The sequence below is a fragment of the Henckelia pumila genome, chromosome 1, assembly GCF_033568475.1.
Source record: "Henckelia pumila isolate YLH828 chromosome 1, ASM3356847v2, whole genome shotgun sequence".
Taxonomy (NCBI): domain Eukaryota; kingdom Viridiplantae; phylum Streptophyta; class Magnoliopsida; order Lamiales; family Gesneriaceae; genus Henckelia; species Henckelia pumila.
The window spans coordinates 116,144,374-116,160,519 of NC_133120.1; the positions used below are offsets into that span (position 1 = coordinate 116,144,374).

General features: G+C 33.9%; 1 protein-coding gene across 1 annotated transcript; it reads right to left on the reverse strand.

Annotated features, from left to right (window-relative positions):
* Positions 1 to 11,798: 11,798 nt before the first annotated feature.
* Positions 11,799 to 14,680, reverse strand: LOC140873412 (uncharacterized). The gene is made up of 6 exons (XM_073276517.1): positions 14,354 to 14,680; positions 13,836 to 13,935; positions 12,880 to 13,207; positions 12,720 to 12,825; positions 12,535 to 12,553; positions 11,799 to 11,809 (listed from the first exon to the last, which is right to left on the reverse strand). The coding sequence occupies exons 1-6, from the start codon at positions 14,678 to 14,680 to the stop codon at positions 11,799 to 11,801; spliced, it is 891 nt and encodes a 296-aa protein (XP_073132618.1).
* Between the last annotated feature and the right edge of the window lie 1,466 nt (positions 14,681 to 16,146).

The following is a 16,146-nucleotide window of genomic DNA, read 5'->3' on the forward strand; positions in this document are numbered from 1 at the left end:
TATCTATTAATCAGAGTATATAATGTATTCACAGATTTCAAAGTATTCAGAGCTGTTGATAATCGGTATCATATCAGATAAAATTCATTCTCGAAATTCAATTCATCTTCTATGATTATTCTTCCAATTCAAGGATAACATGTTGTACCTTTACCCCAAAAGTACTTAAAATCTTCAGATCATCTGTATTACAATGTAATAGTAAACTCAATGTTTCAATCTGAAACATTATTTCTTGGCTTACTGTTCATCTTGCAACAAATATAATCACGATTCAGTGATTTAATCATACAGACAGATCATCGTATACAGTATTTCACATCAATTTGTTTATAACTACCACCTGTTTACCTCATATAAATTGTTTTATCTTGGTAGTTTTACAAAATACTCTTCCAATCATGATCTCATACCAATTCTGGAATTTCTAAAATATCACTGCACTCATCTGGTCAACTTCCACTTCATCAGAAATTCTCTGTACGTTTAACTTCGAAAACTTACTAAGTCAGTGACTTCTGTTTGCTTTATCTTCTGATAAAACAATTATTGAACGAATATTGAAGTCATTATTGTGCAATTATTCAAATTTTGATATTTTTTGTTGGAAATATCGGAAATATCAAGCACAATCATATTATCTGTCACAATAAAAAATTCATCTATTCTGATCTGAGGCTTCAATTCATATCTCTATATGGCATTCTGTACTGAATTCTCATCGCTTCAGTTTACTTTCTATGTTTTTTTCATCTTCTAAACAGTTCTGGATTGCTTTCAATCAAAAATCATTCTAATTGGTCATATATTCATCTAAATATTCAAACCAAATTACACAAAATCTGAAATAAATTGATTGAATGCCTGATTCATTCTTCTTTTCTATTTCTCCAAATTTCAATTGGAAATTCTATCAGTTATGAGTCAAAAATATTATAATATACTGAATGTATACATCAAACAATCAGTAACTCTTGAAATTTATAATCAGGGAAACTCACTTAAGTCAAGTTCATTCACAAAACAAATAATATGAATGAAAATATGCTAAGTGAAAACAACTCACTAGCAACTCAACTCAAGACGAGTAGATCAAATCAGACTCTAAAAAAAAATAAGAGTCAATCAAAATCAATTGAGGTCGGTACCAAACCTCAAAATCAATATAAAAAATTTCAAAAATCATGATTTTATGATGTAATAACTTCAGTAAAATCAAATAAAAGACTCATCTGTAACTGATTTTCATATCATCATCTATTCGATAAACTCAAAAGCAGTAGTCAATTCACAAACTCATCAATTCTCTGATAAATTCCAGTTCAACTAAAGTCAAGAATTTTACTGAATATATCTGCAATCTCTACTCATCGGCATATCTTTCCATTCTGGTTTAGATCATGAACATATCTAATGCATTGAATATACTTATTTCGGCATACGTCTGTAATCAAACATCATATATCAACCCGAAATCACGGAATCTTAATTCGAGATTCTATATCATCATATTCAATTGCACATTATGTTCTTACTGATCTAATTTAACCGCTTCTTATCATCAATTCTTCCACTAACCTGTATTCGATTATTGCATCATCATCTATCATGCAACATAAACAGACATTTCAATAGGAACAATATCATGTTCAGTTTCAGTTCATCGAAGCAATAGTGCCATTCTTCAGTTCAATTCATACAGTCTCTTTTCTGATACAGAGGTGATCATATAATAAGCTTTCAGCTATCATGAATCTCTTGCACCAATAATAAACAGATCAAAACAAAATAAATCTGTTACCTGAAATTTCATTCTCAGGTGCAATTTCATTCTGATCCTCTGTATAGTAATCTCTAATATACTCCGCATTCATAATCAAACTAATCTGTCTCGGTTCTCTAGAGCAAGATAATTACTTTCAGATCGTTCACTTCATATCTATCTTGGAATAGAGATCGTATCCAATTGTGATTATCTTATACACTATGGCATACATACAATTTCATTCTTTCTACTTCATCATTCAGCTTCTAAAAGGTATATTTTTCCTTCTCATCATTTCTATCTGTTGTGGCAAAGAAACATTAATAACACTCTGTTATAAGCACTTACCAACAAACAAATATACCTCTATTTTGTCCGAATTTTTTCGTCAAAATCTATCAGCTAGTTTCTAGGTCTTGAAGTTGATAGACAGTCAATCTGATACATCAGTCATCGGTATCTTCCAGATATCTGAACATTAGTTCTTCAGAACAAATTCTACCTGCAATACATCTATTCATTCGCTGATATTTTGTTCTGTTCAATAAGAGATATTTCATTCAACTGAGCAATAATACAGTTCTGTTCAATCTGACCATACCATTATTTCAGTCTGGCCATACAACTCTGTCAGTTTGGGGTGCTTACGTCACCCAAAGAACACTGTTCTCTTCGATTCTGGGTGCTTACATCACTCGGGGAAATTCTTTTAATAACATCGATAAGAATTCAAAAATTTACAAATCAGTAAATTAATCAATTCAATTTCAAAAGTAGATCAAGAGCACATGCAATTATTAAATCATCGAATCAAATACTGCATAATCATGCAATACTATAAATGCATGTGTCTCACTCTACCCCGCTCAGCTTCTATCTCACTCCAGAAACTTATGCTCTGATACCACCTGTTGTGGGGACCTCGGTTTGCTAATCTTGTTTTAGGGCAACTAATGATTAATTAAACAATTAATCAAATAATTAAGAATAATAAATCAAGAGCAGAATTTTCTTTTTAAAAATCCCGAGCCTCGCTCGATTGGTTAAAGTCAGCCGATCGAGCGAGCAAGAAAAAGCAAATCCTCGGGTCCGTTCACATTTTGTCCTCGCTCGATCGGCCAAAACCTACCAATCAAGCGGGCAATAAAAATCAAGATCTCTGCCCGAGAAATACAGGTCTCGCTCGATCGGTAACTTTTACCCGATCGAGCGAGCCATATTTTGCTCGAATTCTGCTGCTGACTTTTGCTGTCAAAACTTTGAACAAGGTATACATTATCATCCAAATCAGTTCTAAGCATGTTATAAAATCTGAGAACATGCATACATTTATATACCAAGTTCCTATCAACAACTCATACAATATAATACATCCAATGAATAGCATAAAAGACATAAATCAATAAGCTACACTAATTCTAAAAAGTGAGCTTCTAAACAAGATTTCAGTGTCAAGTTCAATGCTATTTAACTATCATTTTTAAACTTAACCCGAGTCCACACTTGCTACATCTCTCTCCCGAGCTATCAATGTACTCTCAACCAAGCTCCTGCCCCACCTGTTGCAATGCACACATACAAAACAAAGACAACAGCCGGATAAACTCCGGTAAAAAATCATTCTCAGTATAATCGACATATAAATGCGTTAAGTAAATTCATATCAACTCTAAACATATCAACTCAAGAATAGAGTAAACATAATGCATATATTGACTAAAACTTCAAATCAAAACTTCAATTTATATAGCGCGCTTATTTCAAGAATTGATTCATCTCAAATCATTGCCATCAAGATTCGTAACCGATCTTGACATGGATATCCATCTATCGTAGCCATTCCGGGCTAGAAAATAAGGTTAACCGCAACCTTGGCATAGAATCAATTCAATATAAAATCATATCAAAAGCAATAAATATCCACTACCTGTGATGGATCGACAAGAACAATAACAAGTTCTCAATCAAAAGTAAAACATAACAAGTATGTGATTTGGCGGACTACTCAAGATTCATCAATCTCGAGTATCAGAGTCCTGACTCTCGATGTCGTCTTATACCTTTCATTCTCGAGTTTGTCATGTTCCACATCTGGATAGGAAGTACAACAACTCCTACAAAACATCTGATCATTCAAACCTCAAACCATCTTCAATCAAATTCACTTCAATCTTGATCACTTCTTCTTCGGTTTCAAGTTGAGGTTCTTGAGTCAATAGTCTCCTATTGAACTCTGAAACATATCATCAAAACATACATATCAAACCTCATTCTATTAAATCATTTCAAAATTGAATCAAAATCATCAATATAGATCCAATCAACATCATTTCAAACTTCAACTCCTTCTTATTCAATACAACTCGGAGTCGTGAATCGTTAGCCTTCGAAACTCAACTGAAATCAAGAATAACAATGCCATAACATTCATAACATCTAAACAACTATCTCAACTCAGTTATAAGCTTTCAAAACAATTTCAAAACATCAATTAGTGGCGTAGCGATTGAAAATCGGGAAGCGACTTAATATCGACTTCGAAGCTAACTTCTTTAACTTCATATGAAAATCATACGTGCATCTAAATCATTAATAAATCATTCTAATCCTCATAACAGCAGTTAAATATATCGAATACAAGCTGGAAATCATAACAAGTTCGTTCATTAGTTCATTTTCAATCCGACTTCGATATTGCACGGCATACGAACTCAAAACACAAACATACATTCATAATCTGATCTCTGCCACATTTCGATCTTCAAAACATGCCGAGATAATAAAATACTTACATCAAATCGAAGGCCTCATCGTAAGGATTCCAAAACATCTTTCGGAACTGAAATCGGACGACTGACGCAAAAGTTACGGCGATTTGAAAATCAAAAAGTAAAGGAAATGGAAGAGTTTCGAGCTCTGTTCTCAAACTTCGGAATACATTCTGAAGAATACACGTATGAAGTCTGATTCATCTCAATTACATCCGATATGTATTACATAATCGCAATTTAGTTCCTCATCTCTTCATTAATTGCAATTCAGTCCTCGGCCTTCTTTTTAATTCAATTTCAATCCTAAATAATTTAAGAATATTAGAATTAAAATCGAAACTCTAAATATTCCCAAATTAAATATACTCAGATTAAATTAAATTAAATTCGGATTAATTAAATAATCCCGGCCGTTTGCACTTTAGCCCTTGCAACTTTGATATTGGCAACTCAGTCCTTGATCGGATTGTATCTTCAAAATTAATCTTCTTTAATTACCAAAACATGGAATTTAATCTTAAATCCCATAAATATTCAAATCGAATATTTATTCATTTAATTTAAGAATTCTCGGAATTTAATTCTCAAAATCCGTAAATTCTCAAATTAAATATTTTCGGCTCGGAAATTAAATCTATCCTTTCTTTAACTTCTCAAATCAATTGTAACACCTAGTATTTTTTAATACGTAAATCTGCATGCATAATTAGGGAATTTAATTATTTAAATTTTAGATTTATGGGTTAAATAATTATGTGAATTATTTGTGCATGCTTTAATTTATTTTTAAGCATTTAACCCATAATTAGTGATTTTTATGATTTTTAGTATTTAATTATTTTTGATCGCGTAGACGGGACCGTGGACGGACGAGATGACAACTTTCTATCCAAATTATTTTATGAGTCTTTTTAGAGCCCAAAAATATTATTTTGAGTTTTATTTCCTCAATATTTTTAGTATTTAATTTTATATAATTTTAGGAGTCCATTTTTTATCCAAATTTAGCCATTTTAATGACTTTTAATTATTTTTAAAATTCCCTTAAATTGTAATTTCGGGATTTTATATTTTTAATTTAAGTTATCAGATTTTAACTTTTATTTGGAGTTTTAAAATTTTATATTTTATATTTAAAACTTTAAATTATTCTTAATTACCTAAAACCTAAATTTATATTAATTAAAAATCAAAACCTAACCTACCTAAACCCTTCAACCGATCACTTAGCCCCCTCCATCAGTTCTCACCCCCATCTCCATCGTGTTCTTCGAGTTCTTAAGCCTTCATAGCTCGATTTTGAAGCTTCCAAGTCGGTTGTCATCGCCCCTTCGTCCCGGAATCGTTCTACGCACTCCTTTCTCTTCAAACTACGGTGCAAGGCATGTTTCTTTCTCTTTTTCGCACTATATCAGTATCTATTATGTGTGTGTTGAGTGGGCATCAAAAACTTGCAAGACTTTTCAGAAGAATCGATTTGGATTGTTGGTTGCGTTTTGTTCTTTGATTTGATCTAAGCATGCACACGTTTTCTTCAACCATGGTGCATCCAGCTGCTGGTCAAGGCTCCCTAGGTCGTGTGTGGGTGGTCTGGGCTCGAGTGACTCGAGGGGTTTGAGCGAAACGAGCCCAGGTGGGTGCTGAAGGCAGATCGGCCCCTTAGTTGACAGTTTAGGGTTCAATGGAAGGGCTGAGCGGGCGGCCATGCAGGGCTGGTAGGGGGCTGCTGGGTGCATAGGTTAGGACCGGCAGGACCCTGGGAAGGTCCTGCCGGCGGTGGTCTGGACAGGCGTGGCCGGGCCAGGGCTACTACGCGCAAAAGGGTGCAGCCGAGAGAGAGAGGGGTTCGGGTTAGGGTTTGCGGGGTGGATCCGGTAAGTTGTGACCTGGAATTTATCAGAGAATTGATGAGTTTGTGAATTGACTACTGCTTTTGAGGTTTACAAAATAGATGATGATACGAAAATCAGTTACAGATGAGTCTTTATTTGATTTTACTGAAGTTATTACATCATAAAATCATGATTTTTGAAATTCTTGATATTGATTTTGAGATTTTGGTACCGACCTCAATCGATTTTGATTGAATCTTATTTTTTTTATAGAGTCTGATTTGATTTACTTGTCTTAAGTTGAGATGTTAGTGAGTTGTTTTTACTTAGCATATTGTCGTTCATATTATTGTTCTGTGGATGACCTTGACTTAAGTGAGTTTCCCTGATTATGAATTTCAAGAGTTACTGATTGGTTGATGTATACATTCAGTATATTATAATATTTTTGACTCGTAACTGATAGAATTTCCAATTGAGATTTGGGAAATAGAACGAAGGGAAGAGATGAATGCGTGATTGATTGATTTCTTGAATTTATGTGCTTGAAGTATCGAGATAGATACTAAAACAGTCAGAATTGTTGTAATCTAAATTAAGTGAAAATTGATTTGGAAGGATTAAAGCACATTGAGATGAGATCAAGTTATTAGAATTTAATTGAGAGATAGAAATGAAGAATGAAACATGCATTCGATCAATTGATTTTAGATTTTGTGTATTTTGGTTTGAATATTCAGATGAATATATGACCAATCAGAATGATTTTTGATTGAAAGCAATCCAGAACTGTTTAGAAGATGAAAGAAACACAGAACGTAAACTGAAGCGATGAGAATTCAGTATAGAATGCCATCTAGAGATATGAATTGAAGCCTCAGATCTGAATGAATGAATTCTATTATGTTTGATTATCTGATTGTGATTGATATGTTCGAAAAGAAATATCAAATTTTGAAGATAATGCACAACAATGAATTTAAAAGTCATTCAATACTTGTTTTATCAGAAGATAAAGCAAATAGAGGTAACATAATTAGTACTTTTTTGAAGTTACATGTACAGAGAGTTTCTGATGAAGTTGAAAATCATTGACTAGATTAGTTCGGTGACAGTTTAGAAATTCTAGAATTGGTATGAGATCATGATGTGAAAGAATATTTTGTGAAATTACCAAGATGAAACAGTTTATATAAAGTAAACATGTGGTAGTTATGTACAGATTGATTGAAATTATTGGATACGATAATATGTCTGTATGGTCAAATCACTAAATTGTGATTAGATTCGTTGCAAGACGAACAGTAAGCCAAGAAATAATGTGTCGGATTGAAACATTGGGTTTACTATTACATTGTAATACATATGATCAGAAGATTTTGAGTACTTTTTGAGGTAAAGGTACAACATGTTATCCTTAAATTGGAAGAATAATCAGAGAAGATGAATCGATGTTCGAGAATGAACTTTATATGTTATGATACCGATTATCAACAGCTCTGAATACTTTAAAATATGTGAATACATCATAAACTCTGATTAATAGATAGTCCGAATAGACTAATCAGATTTGTATAATACACTATATGAGATGTGAATAACAACTATCTATTCAGATCTGTGAAGAAGATAGAGATATGATGAAATTACAGGAATAATTAAAATCTATTGTCAGGATTAAGACTTTAGATTTATTCGACAGATGTGGCATCGATTGATTGATTGATGTTCTGAAAGTTTGTTATATGTGATTACATTATATCATTCTTCGATTAATGGATTATCTGACTTGATTTTCCAGATTTTGAGACTATTCTCAGAACTTCAATACCTGATTCGCTATTATTTGTCTTGATGTGTTGCCACTTGATGATTATAATTCCTTTGATAGCTATTGAGACGATTTTGAGATAATGTTATGATGATATGATGAAAAAAAATCCGATTTCTTTGTATTGAAATGCTACTATTGAAGTATATAATATCAGATCAACCATGATTTGTCGATATCAGATCAGATTTTATTTGAGGAACACAAGGATGATGAAGATGAATCTGTACGAAGCAAAAACAGAAAAGAAGAATCAGAGTAAGTAATTGAATGATAGATATAACCTTTGAAGCTGAAACTGATTCGTTAAGCGTAAAAGTTATTCCTGAACATCATTCGATTCAAAATTGAGAAAGAACGAAGTTGAGATACAGATTCAGAATATGAATGTGAATACTGATTTTGAAGCGATGAATAGAATAACAGTGTAGACTTGATATATCTTCTATGCGGAGCATATAATGATATCGAGAAAGAAACAAGTCGTTACTGATGTTGAATTTCACTGACTGAGATATCAGATGTAATTGATGATTTAATTGAACGATTTAATATTTTCAGTTTAATATGATGGATCTGATTTGTTTCACGTATCTATGTAAAGGAAGTATCAACCGATTTTTTCTACGTGCGTTAATCCGCTGAGATAGATATTGAAAAGATTCTGAGTTAAGTCGATTATTCGACATATCCTTGATTGAGGAAAGAAACCATTCAGAAAGAATTCTTATCGGTTAATTAAAGTACACAAAAATAGAAACAGATTCGTAGCAATAATCTGATAAGAGATGAAGAGATGAGATACGAAGTTCAGAGTTATATGATTGAAGTGGGAATAACTTCAGATAATCATTCATTCTATCAGATTTGATATTTGGATTGACTACGATTTCGAGGACGAAATCATTTCTTAGAGGGAAGGAATTGTAAGGCCCGAAAATATTAAATTATTAATTTGGGATTTGATTCCATATTATGGGCTAATATTGATTTGAGAAGTTATGAAAATGATAGATTAAATTGCCGAACCGAAAATATTTAATTTAAAAATTTACGAATTTTGAGAATTAAATTCTGAGTATTCTTAAATTAAAAGAATAAATATTTGATTTGAATATTTATGGGATTTAAGATTAAATTCCATGTTTATGGAATTAAAGAAGATTAATTTTGAAGATAAAACCCGATCAGGGACTGATTTGCAAATATCAAAGTTGCAAGGGCTAAAATGCAAAAGGCCAAGATTATTTAATTAATCCAAATTTATTTAATTTTAATCCAAGTATATTTAATTTGAGAATATTTATAGTTTCGATTTTAATTCTAATATTCTTAAATTATTTTGGATTGAAATTGAATTAAAAAGAAGGTCTAGGACTGAATTGCAATTAATGAAGACTTGAGGGACTAAAGTGCAATTTCCTTGCAAGTGGCTTGTTATACGTGTAAGAAGCATGGAAATCATTATAATTCTTCATTTTATCAGAAATTTGGAACAGAGGAAGCCGAACCCTTCTTATTTACTTTGAATTTCGATTTTCAAATCGCCGTAACTTTTGATCCGCTTGTCCGATTTCAATTCCGAAAGATGTTCTAGAATCCTTGCAACAAGGCCTTCAATTTGATATAAGTTTCAGATTTTTTTGACATGGTTAAAGAATCGGAATTTTGCAGAGATCAGTACTTTTGTTATAGATGCATGTTCTTTAACTTGTACGTGCTTTGATATTGAGGATGAATTGAGAACTTGAGGTTATATGAATTGATGAATATTTCAGCATGTTTTTGGCTTGTTTATGGATGATTATAGCTGCTGATATGAGGAGTATGAATGATATGAAGTGATTAGAAGTTGATAAGAAGTTAATAATGGATTCTATACCGCGTCGGTTCCCAATTTTCAATCGCTACGCCGCCGGATGTTTTGACATCTTTTTTATAGCCTAACTGAGTTTTGATAGTTGTTTAGATGTTATGAATGTTATGGCATTTTTATTTCTCGATTTCAGTTGAGTTTTGAAGGCAAACGATTCACGACTCCGAGTTGTACCGAATAAGAAGAAGTTGAAGTTTGAAATGATGTTGATTGAATCTATATTGATGATTTTGATTCAATTCTGAAATGATTGAATAGAATGAAGTTTGATATGAATGTTTTGATGATATGTTTCAGAGTTTAATAGGATACTATTGACTCAAGAACCTCAACTTGAAACTGAAGAAGAAGAAGTGATCAAGATTAAAGTGAATTTGATTAAAGATTGATTGATGTTTGAATGATCAAATTCTTGTAGGAGTTGTTGTACTTCCTATCCAGATGTGGAACATGACAAACTAGAGAATAACAGGTATAAGATGAAATCGAGAGTCAGAGTTTTGATACTCGAGAATGATGATTCTTGAGTTATCCCGAACAAATCACATACTAGTTTAAATACTTGTTCTTGAGGTAGAACTTATGTTATTGTCGATCCATCACAGGTATTGGATCTTTATTGCTTTTGATATGATTGTATATTGAATTGATTCTATGCCAAGGTTGCGGTTAACCTTATTTTCTAGCCCGGAATGGCTACGATAGATGGATATCCATGTCAAGATCGGTTACGAATCTTGATGGCAATGAAGTGATAAGAATCAATTCTTGAGATAAGCGCGCTATATAAATTGAAGTCTTGATTTGAAGTTTGAGTTGATATATGCGTTATTTTAACTCTATTCTTTAATTGACATGTTTAGAGTTGATATGAATTTTATTTAACGCATTTATATGTCGATTATACTGAGACTTATTTCTCACCGGAGTTTATATGGCTGTTGTCTTGATTTGTATGTGTGCATGACAACAGAGAGGGAAGGAGCTGATCAACGACGTTATTGACAGTTGGGAGAGAGTCTAGCATGTGAGGACTCGGGTTGTAGATGAAGTCATGAGATCTAGAAGCATCAAACCTTAGAACTTGGTTTTTAAATGCATGTATGAACTTGAGATAGTTTATGTGGATTATCGTTATTTAGAGATTTGTTCGATGTAACAAATGCATGTATAGATGCTTGAGATCTTGTTTATGTTTATATGCATGATTTGGAGCTTATATATCATGTTTTAGACTTGAGTTTGATGGATTGAAAGGATCAATTTGTTGATTAAAGATCAGAGTAGAGTTTCTGCCCAGAATTCGCCCGAGCGGCAGAAAACTACAGCCCGGGCGCATCCCGGGGCTCATCCTACTGTTTTGGAAAAAAAAGGGGCGCCCAGGCGGCAGTTTTTAACCGCCTGGGCGCACCCCCCTTTGAAAAAAAATTAAAATTTTTTTTGTTTGATCCTTATTCTTTCTTATTAGATTAATGATGCTTATTCATTAATTGTCCCTTAAGATTTGAGATTAGCAACCCGAGGTCCCCACAATATCGAACGTAGCTTCCCTGGCATGAGCTTCAAACGTAAGTTATATAATTGAAAAGTTTGGCCTACCTCAAACTCACGTAAAATGATGCGTTGATCATGCCATTTTTTTGTTTTTTCTTTGTAAATCCTGACATTCTCATAGACATCCAACCTAAGCTCTTCAAGCTCATTCAATTGCAACAAACGCTCTTCACCTGTAGCCTGCACATTAAAATTCAGAAATTTAGTAGCCCATAATGCTTTATGTTCAAGTTCAACAGAAAGATGACACGCTTTACCATATATTAACCTAAAGAGAGAAGTTCCTATAGGTGTTTTAAAAGCAATACGATAAGCTCATAACGCATCATCCAATTTATTCGACCACTCTTTTCTATTTGAATTCACCGTTTTCTCTAAAATTGTCTTCAACTCCCTATTAGATATTTCAACTTGCCCACTAGTTTGGGGATGATAACGTGTTGCCACCTTGTGAGTGACCCCATATTTAGTCAACAGTGTGTCAAATTGATGATTAAAAAAGTGGGTTCCTCCATCACTAATTATGGCTCTAGGTGTCTACAAAGATAAATTTTTTCAAAAATTTCACAACCACCCTAGAGTCATTTGTCCTACTTGCAAGTGCTTCAACCCATTTAGACACATAATTTACCGCAACCAAAATATATTTTTTCCCCTCAACAGGACGGTCCCATGAAATCAATACCCCATATATAAAAAACCTCACATACAAAAATATTATTTAAAGGCATCTCATGTCTTCTAGAAATATTACCAATTTTTTTACAAGCATCATAAGTAATAACATAGGCATATGCATCCTTAAACAACGAAGGCCAATAAAATCCCGACTGATGTACTTTAGCAGCAGTTCGACCCATGCCAAAGTGACCTCCAGTCGGACCTGTGTGAGAGTATATACTTACCTCTTATGCTGGAATACACCTACGAATAATACCATCTGCACAGATCTTAAACATTAAAGGATCTTCCCACAAAAAAATATTTCAACTCTGAGAATATTTTTTTTCTGTTGATAATTTAAATACGAGGGAAGAAACTTACTTGAGAGATAATTTACTATATCTGCATATCATGGTAAATTCTTTACCTCAAACAGTTGTTCGTCTGGAAAATCATCATGAATTACTTGCGTTTCAGTTCCTTGATTCTCCAGACGGGAAAAGTGATCCACTACTTGATTCTCCGAGCCCTTCCTGTCAATAATTTTCAAGTCAAATTATTGCAACAATAATACCCAACGAATTAACCTGGGTTTATCATCCTTATTGCTCATCAAATATTTCAGCGCCGAATGATCCGTGTGAACGATAACTTTTCTTCCCACCAAATACGACCTGAATTTGTCCAAGGCAAACACGACCGCAAGAAATTCTTTTTCAGTAGTTGCATAATTCAATTGGGTGGCTAACAGGGTGATATTGGCGTAGTAAATCACATTAAGTACTTTGTCCCTTTTCTGTCCAAGCACGGCTCCCAACGCAGCGTCACTGGCATCACACATCAACTCAAACGGAAAATTCCAGTCAGGTGCTATCACTAGTGCAGTTATCAATTTTTCTTCAAAATATGAAAAGCCTATAAGCACTCAGCATAAAAATTAAAATGCACCTCTTTTATCAACAAATTAGTAAGGGGTTTAGCAATAGAAGAAAAATCTTTGGGAAAATTGCAATTTAGTCCTTTATGTTTGTCACTTTGCGATTTTGGTCCTCTATGTTTTCACATTTCAGTTTTAGTCCTGCATGTTTTGATTTTTGGCAATTTCAATCCTTTCTATTCGAAAATTCTTACGTGGCACTATACATGTCAGCTCCACATCAGCACTGAATTGGTGCCACGTCAGCGCCACATTGGAAAAGAACTAAAATTGCCGAAAAAATAAAGATAGCAGACTAAAACTGAAATATGAAAATATAAAGGACTGAAATCGCAAAATATACAGGACCAAAAAAGAAATTTTCCCAAAATGTTTAATAAATCTCCTATAAAAACCCGCATGCCCAAGAAAACTTTTTATTCCTTTTAAATTTGTTGTAGGTGAGAGTTTTTCAATTACTTCTAATTTTTCCCGGTCCACCTCTATGCCTACCTCGGACACCTTATGTCCTAATAAAATGCCTTCTCTCACCATGAAGTGACATTTTTTCCAATTCAGCACAAGATTACTCTCGTCACACCTCTACAAAAACCCTTTTCAAATTACCTAAACATGCATCAAAAGATGACCCAACCACAGAAAAATCATCCATAAACACCTCAATAAAATTTTCAACCATGTCATGAACAATTTCCATCATACACCGCTGAAAAGTGGCAGACGCATTACAAAGAACAAACGACATACTTTTATACGCAAAAGTACCATAAGGACAAGTAAAAGTGGTTTTGTGTTGGTCCTCTGGTGCTATAGGAATTTGCATATATCCATAATAACCGTCCAAAAAACAATAAAACGCATGCCCTACAAGTCTCTCTACCATCTGATCAATAAAGGGAAGGGGGAAGTGATCCTTACGAGTGACATCATTCAATTTCCTATAGTCAATACAAACTCACCATCCCATAACAGTTCTACTAGAAATCAATTCATTAATTTCATTCTCAATAACAGTCATCCCTCCCTTTTAGGCACTACTTGAATTGGACTCACCCATTCACTGTCAGATAAATAGGATAGATAATACCTGAATCAAGGAGTTTTATCACTTTCTTTTTCATTACCTCTTGCATAGCTGAGTTGAGTCTCCTCCGTGGTTGAGTAGATGTCTTGTGTTCCGCCTCCATATGTATTTTGTGCATACACATGGTTGGACTAATTCCCTTGATATCATCCAAGCTCCATCCTGTGGCTCTTATATGCTCTCGAATCACCCGCAACAATTTTTCCTCCTCACAACCTTTCAAAGAAGACGAACAGATTAATGAAAGTTTATCATTCTTTAATAAATACAAATATTTCAAGTGAGAAGGGAGTGGTTTAAGTTCAAGAGTAGGGGACTCCTCGGTTGATGGCTTCATTGGTTTTGGAATATGGTCAAGCTCCGCCATCTTGGTATTGATGAGTCTGTCAAAGGGCAGACTCCAATCCAGATATCGTGTCACTCCGTGAACTTATTCGTTAACATGCTCCTCATCCATTGTTTCTGTCAAACAAATTTCTAATGGATCCATGTACAATTGTTTCTGCAGAGAACGCTCAACCAAATCATCAGTAACATCAATTCTGAAACAATCAAAATTGTCCATAGGATAACAAAGGCCCTGAAAAACATTAAAAATCACACTCTCATCATTCATACACAATATCAATTCTCTCTTATGCACATCAATCAATGCCTTTCCAATGGCTAAAAATGGTCTACCCAAAATAAGAGGTATCTCACGATCCTCTTCCATATCAAGCGCAACAAAGTCCACTGGAAATATAAAATTATCAATCTTTACCAACACATCTTCCACAATCCCCCTTGTATATTTTATAGATCTGTCAGCTAATTGCAGGGATATAGTGGTTGGTTTAACTTCACCAATTCCTAGCTTTTCGAATCATGAATAAGGAATAAGATTAATACTTGCACCTAGATCACATAAAGCCTTGTTAAAAAACAATTTTCCAATCGTGTATCGGGATCCTTAAGTTTTGGAGGGAGTTTATTTTTTAAAATAGCAGAAAATTCCTCCGAAAACTTCACAGTTTGAAAATCCACCAGTTTTCTTTTGTTAGACAAAATCTCATTCAAAAATTTTGAATAACTGGGCATTTGAGCTAGAGCATCTGCAAACGGAATATTAATATGAAGTTTTTTTAAAATCTCTAGAAATTTTGCAAATTGATTATCCAATTGCAGTTGAATTGCTCTCTGGGAGAAGGGAAGTTTACTAAAATAAATATTATCATTAGTAATTGGGTTAGAAGACTTACCTTTCTTGCCCATAGGCGTCGATTCTGCCTGCTTGGGTGCTTCCTCAAGCTCTTTTCCTTGAGTGGCTCACTTGCTTCCTCATCCTCGGTCTTCTTTTCTGCAGTATATTCTTGTGATCTAGTGACTGCCAGAATAGCATTGAGATCCTTTGGATTATTCTCAGTATTGCTAGGCAACGATCCTGCTGGCCTAGTTGACAGTTGTGTCGCAATCTGGCTCATCTGTGTCTCCAACTTCTGCAACATTGCCTCCTGATTCTATAGACGAGTCTCAATACCCGCTATATACTTCATCATAATTTCTTCAAAGGATGTTTTCTTCTACACAGGCTTGGACTTGGGCAGTAAGATCTGCAGGTTTCCACGCGAAGTTCGGATGATTCTTCTAGCCAGGATTATAGGTATTGCTGTAAGGATTGTACGGCTGTCTCCCTTGATTTTCCATGAAATTCGCCGCATCAATCTCAAATACTTGATGTTCCTCAGGCTATTGAGCTTTCACTTGGTTGGTTGGAGCTGTCTACATAATTGTCATCTGATGAGTAAGAGCATCGATTTTGGCATTAAGTGCTGTCAGTGCATCGACTTCTAA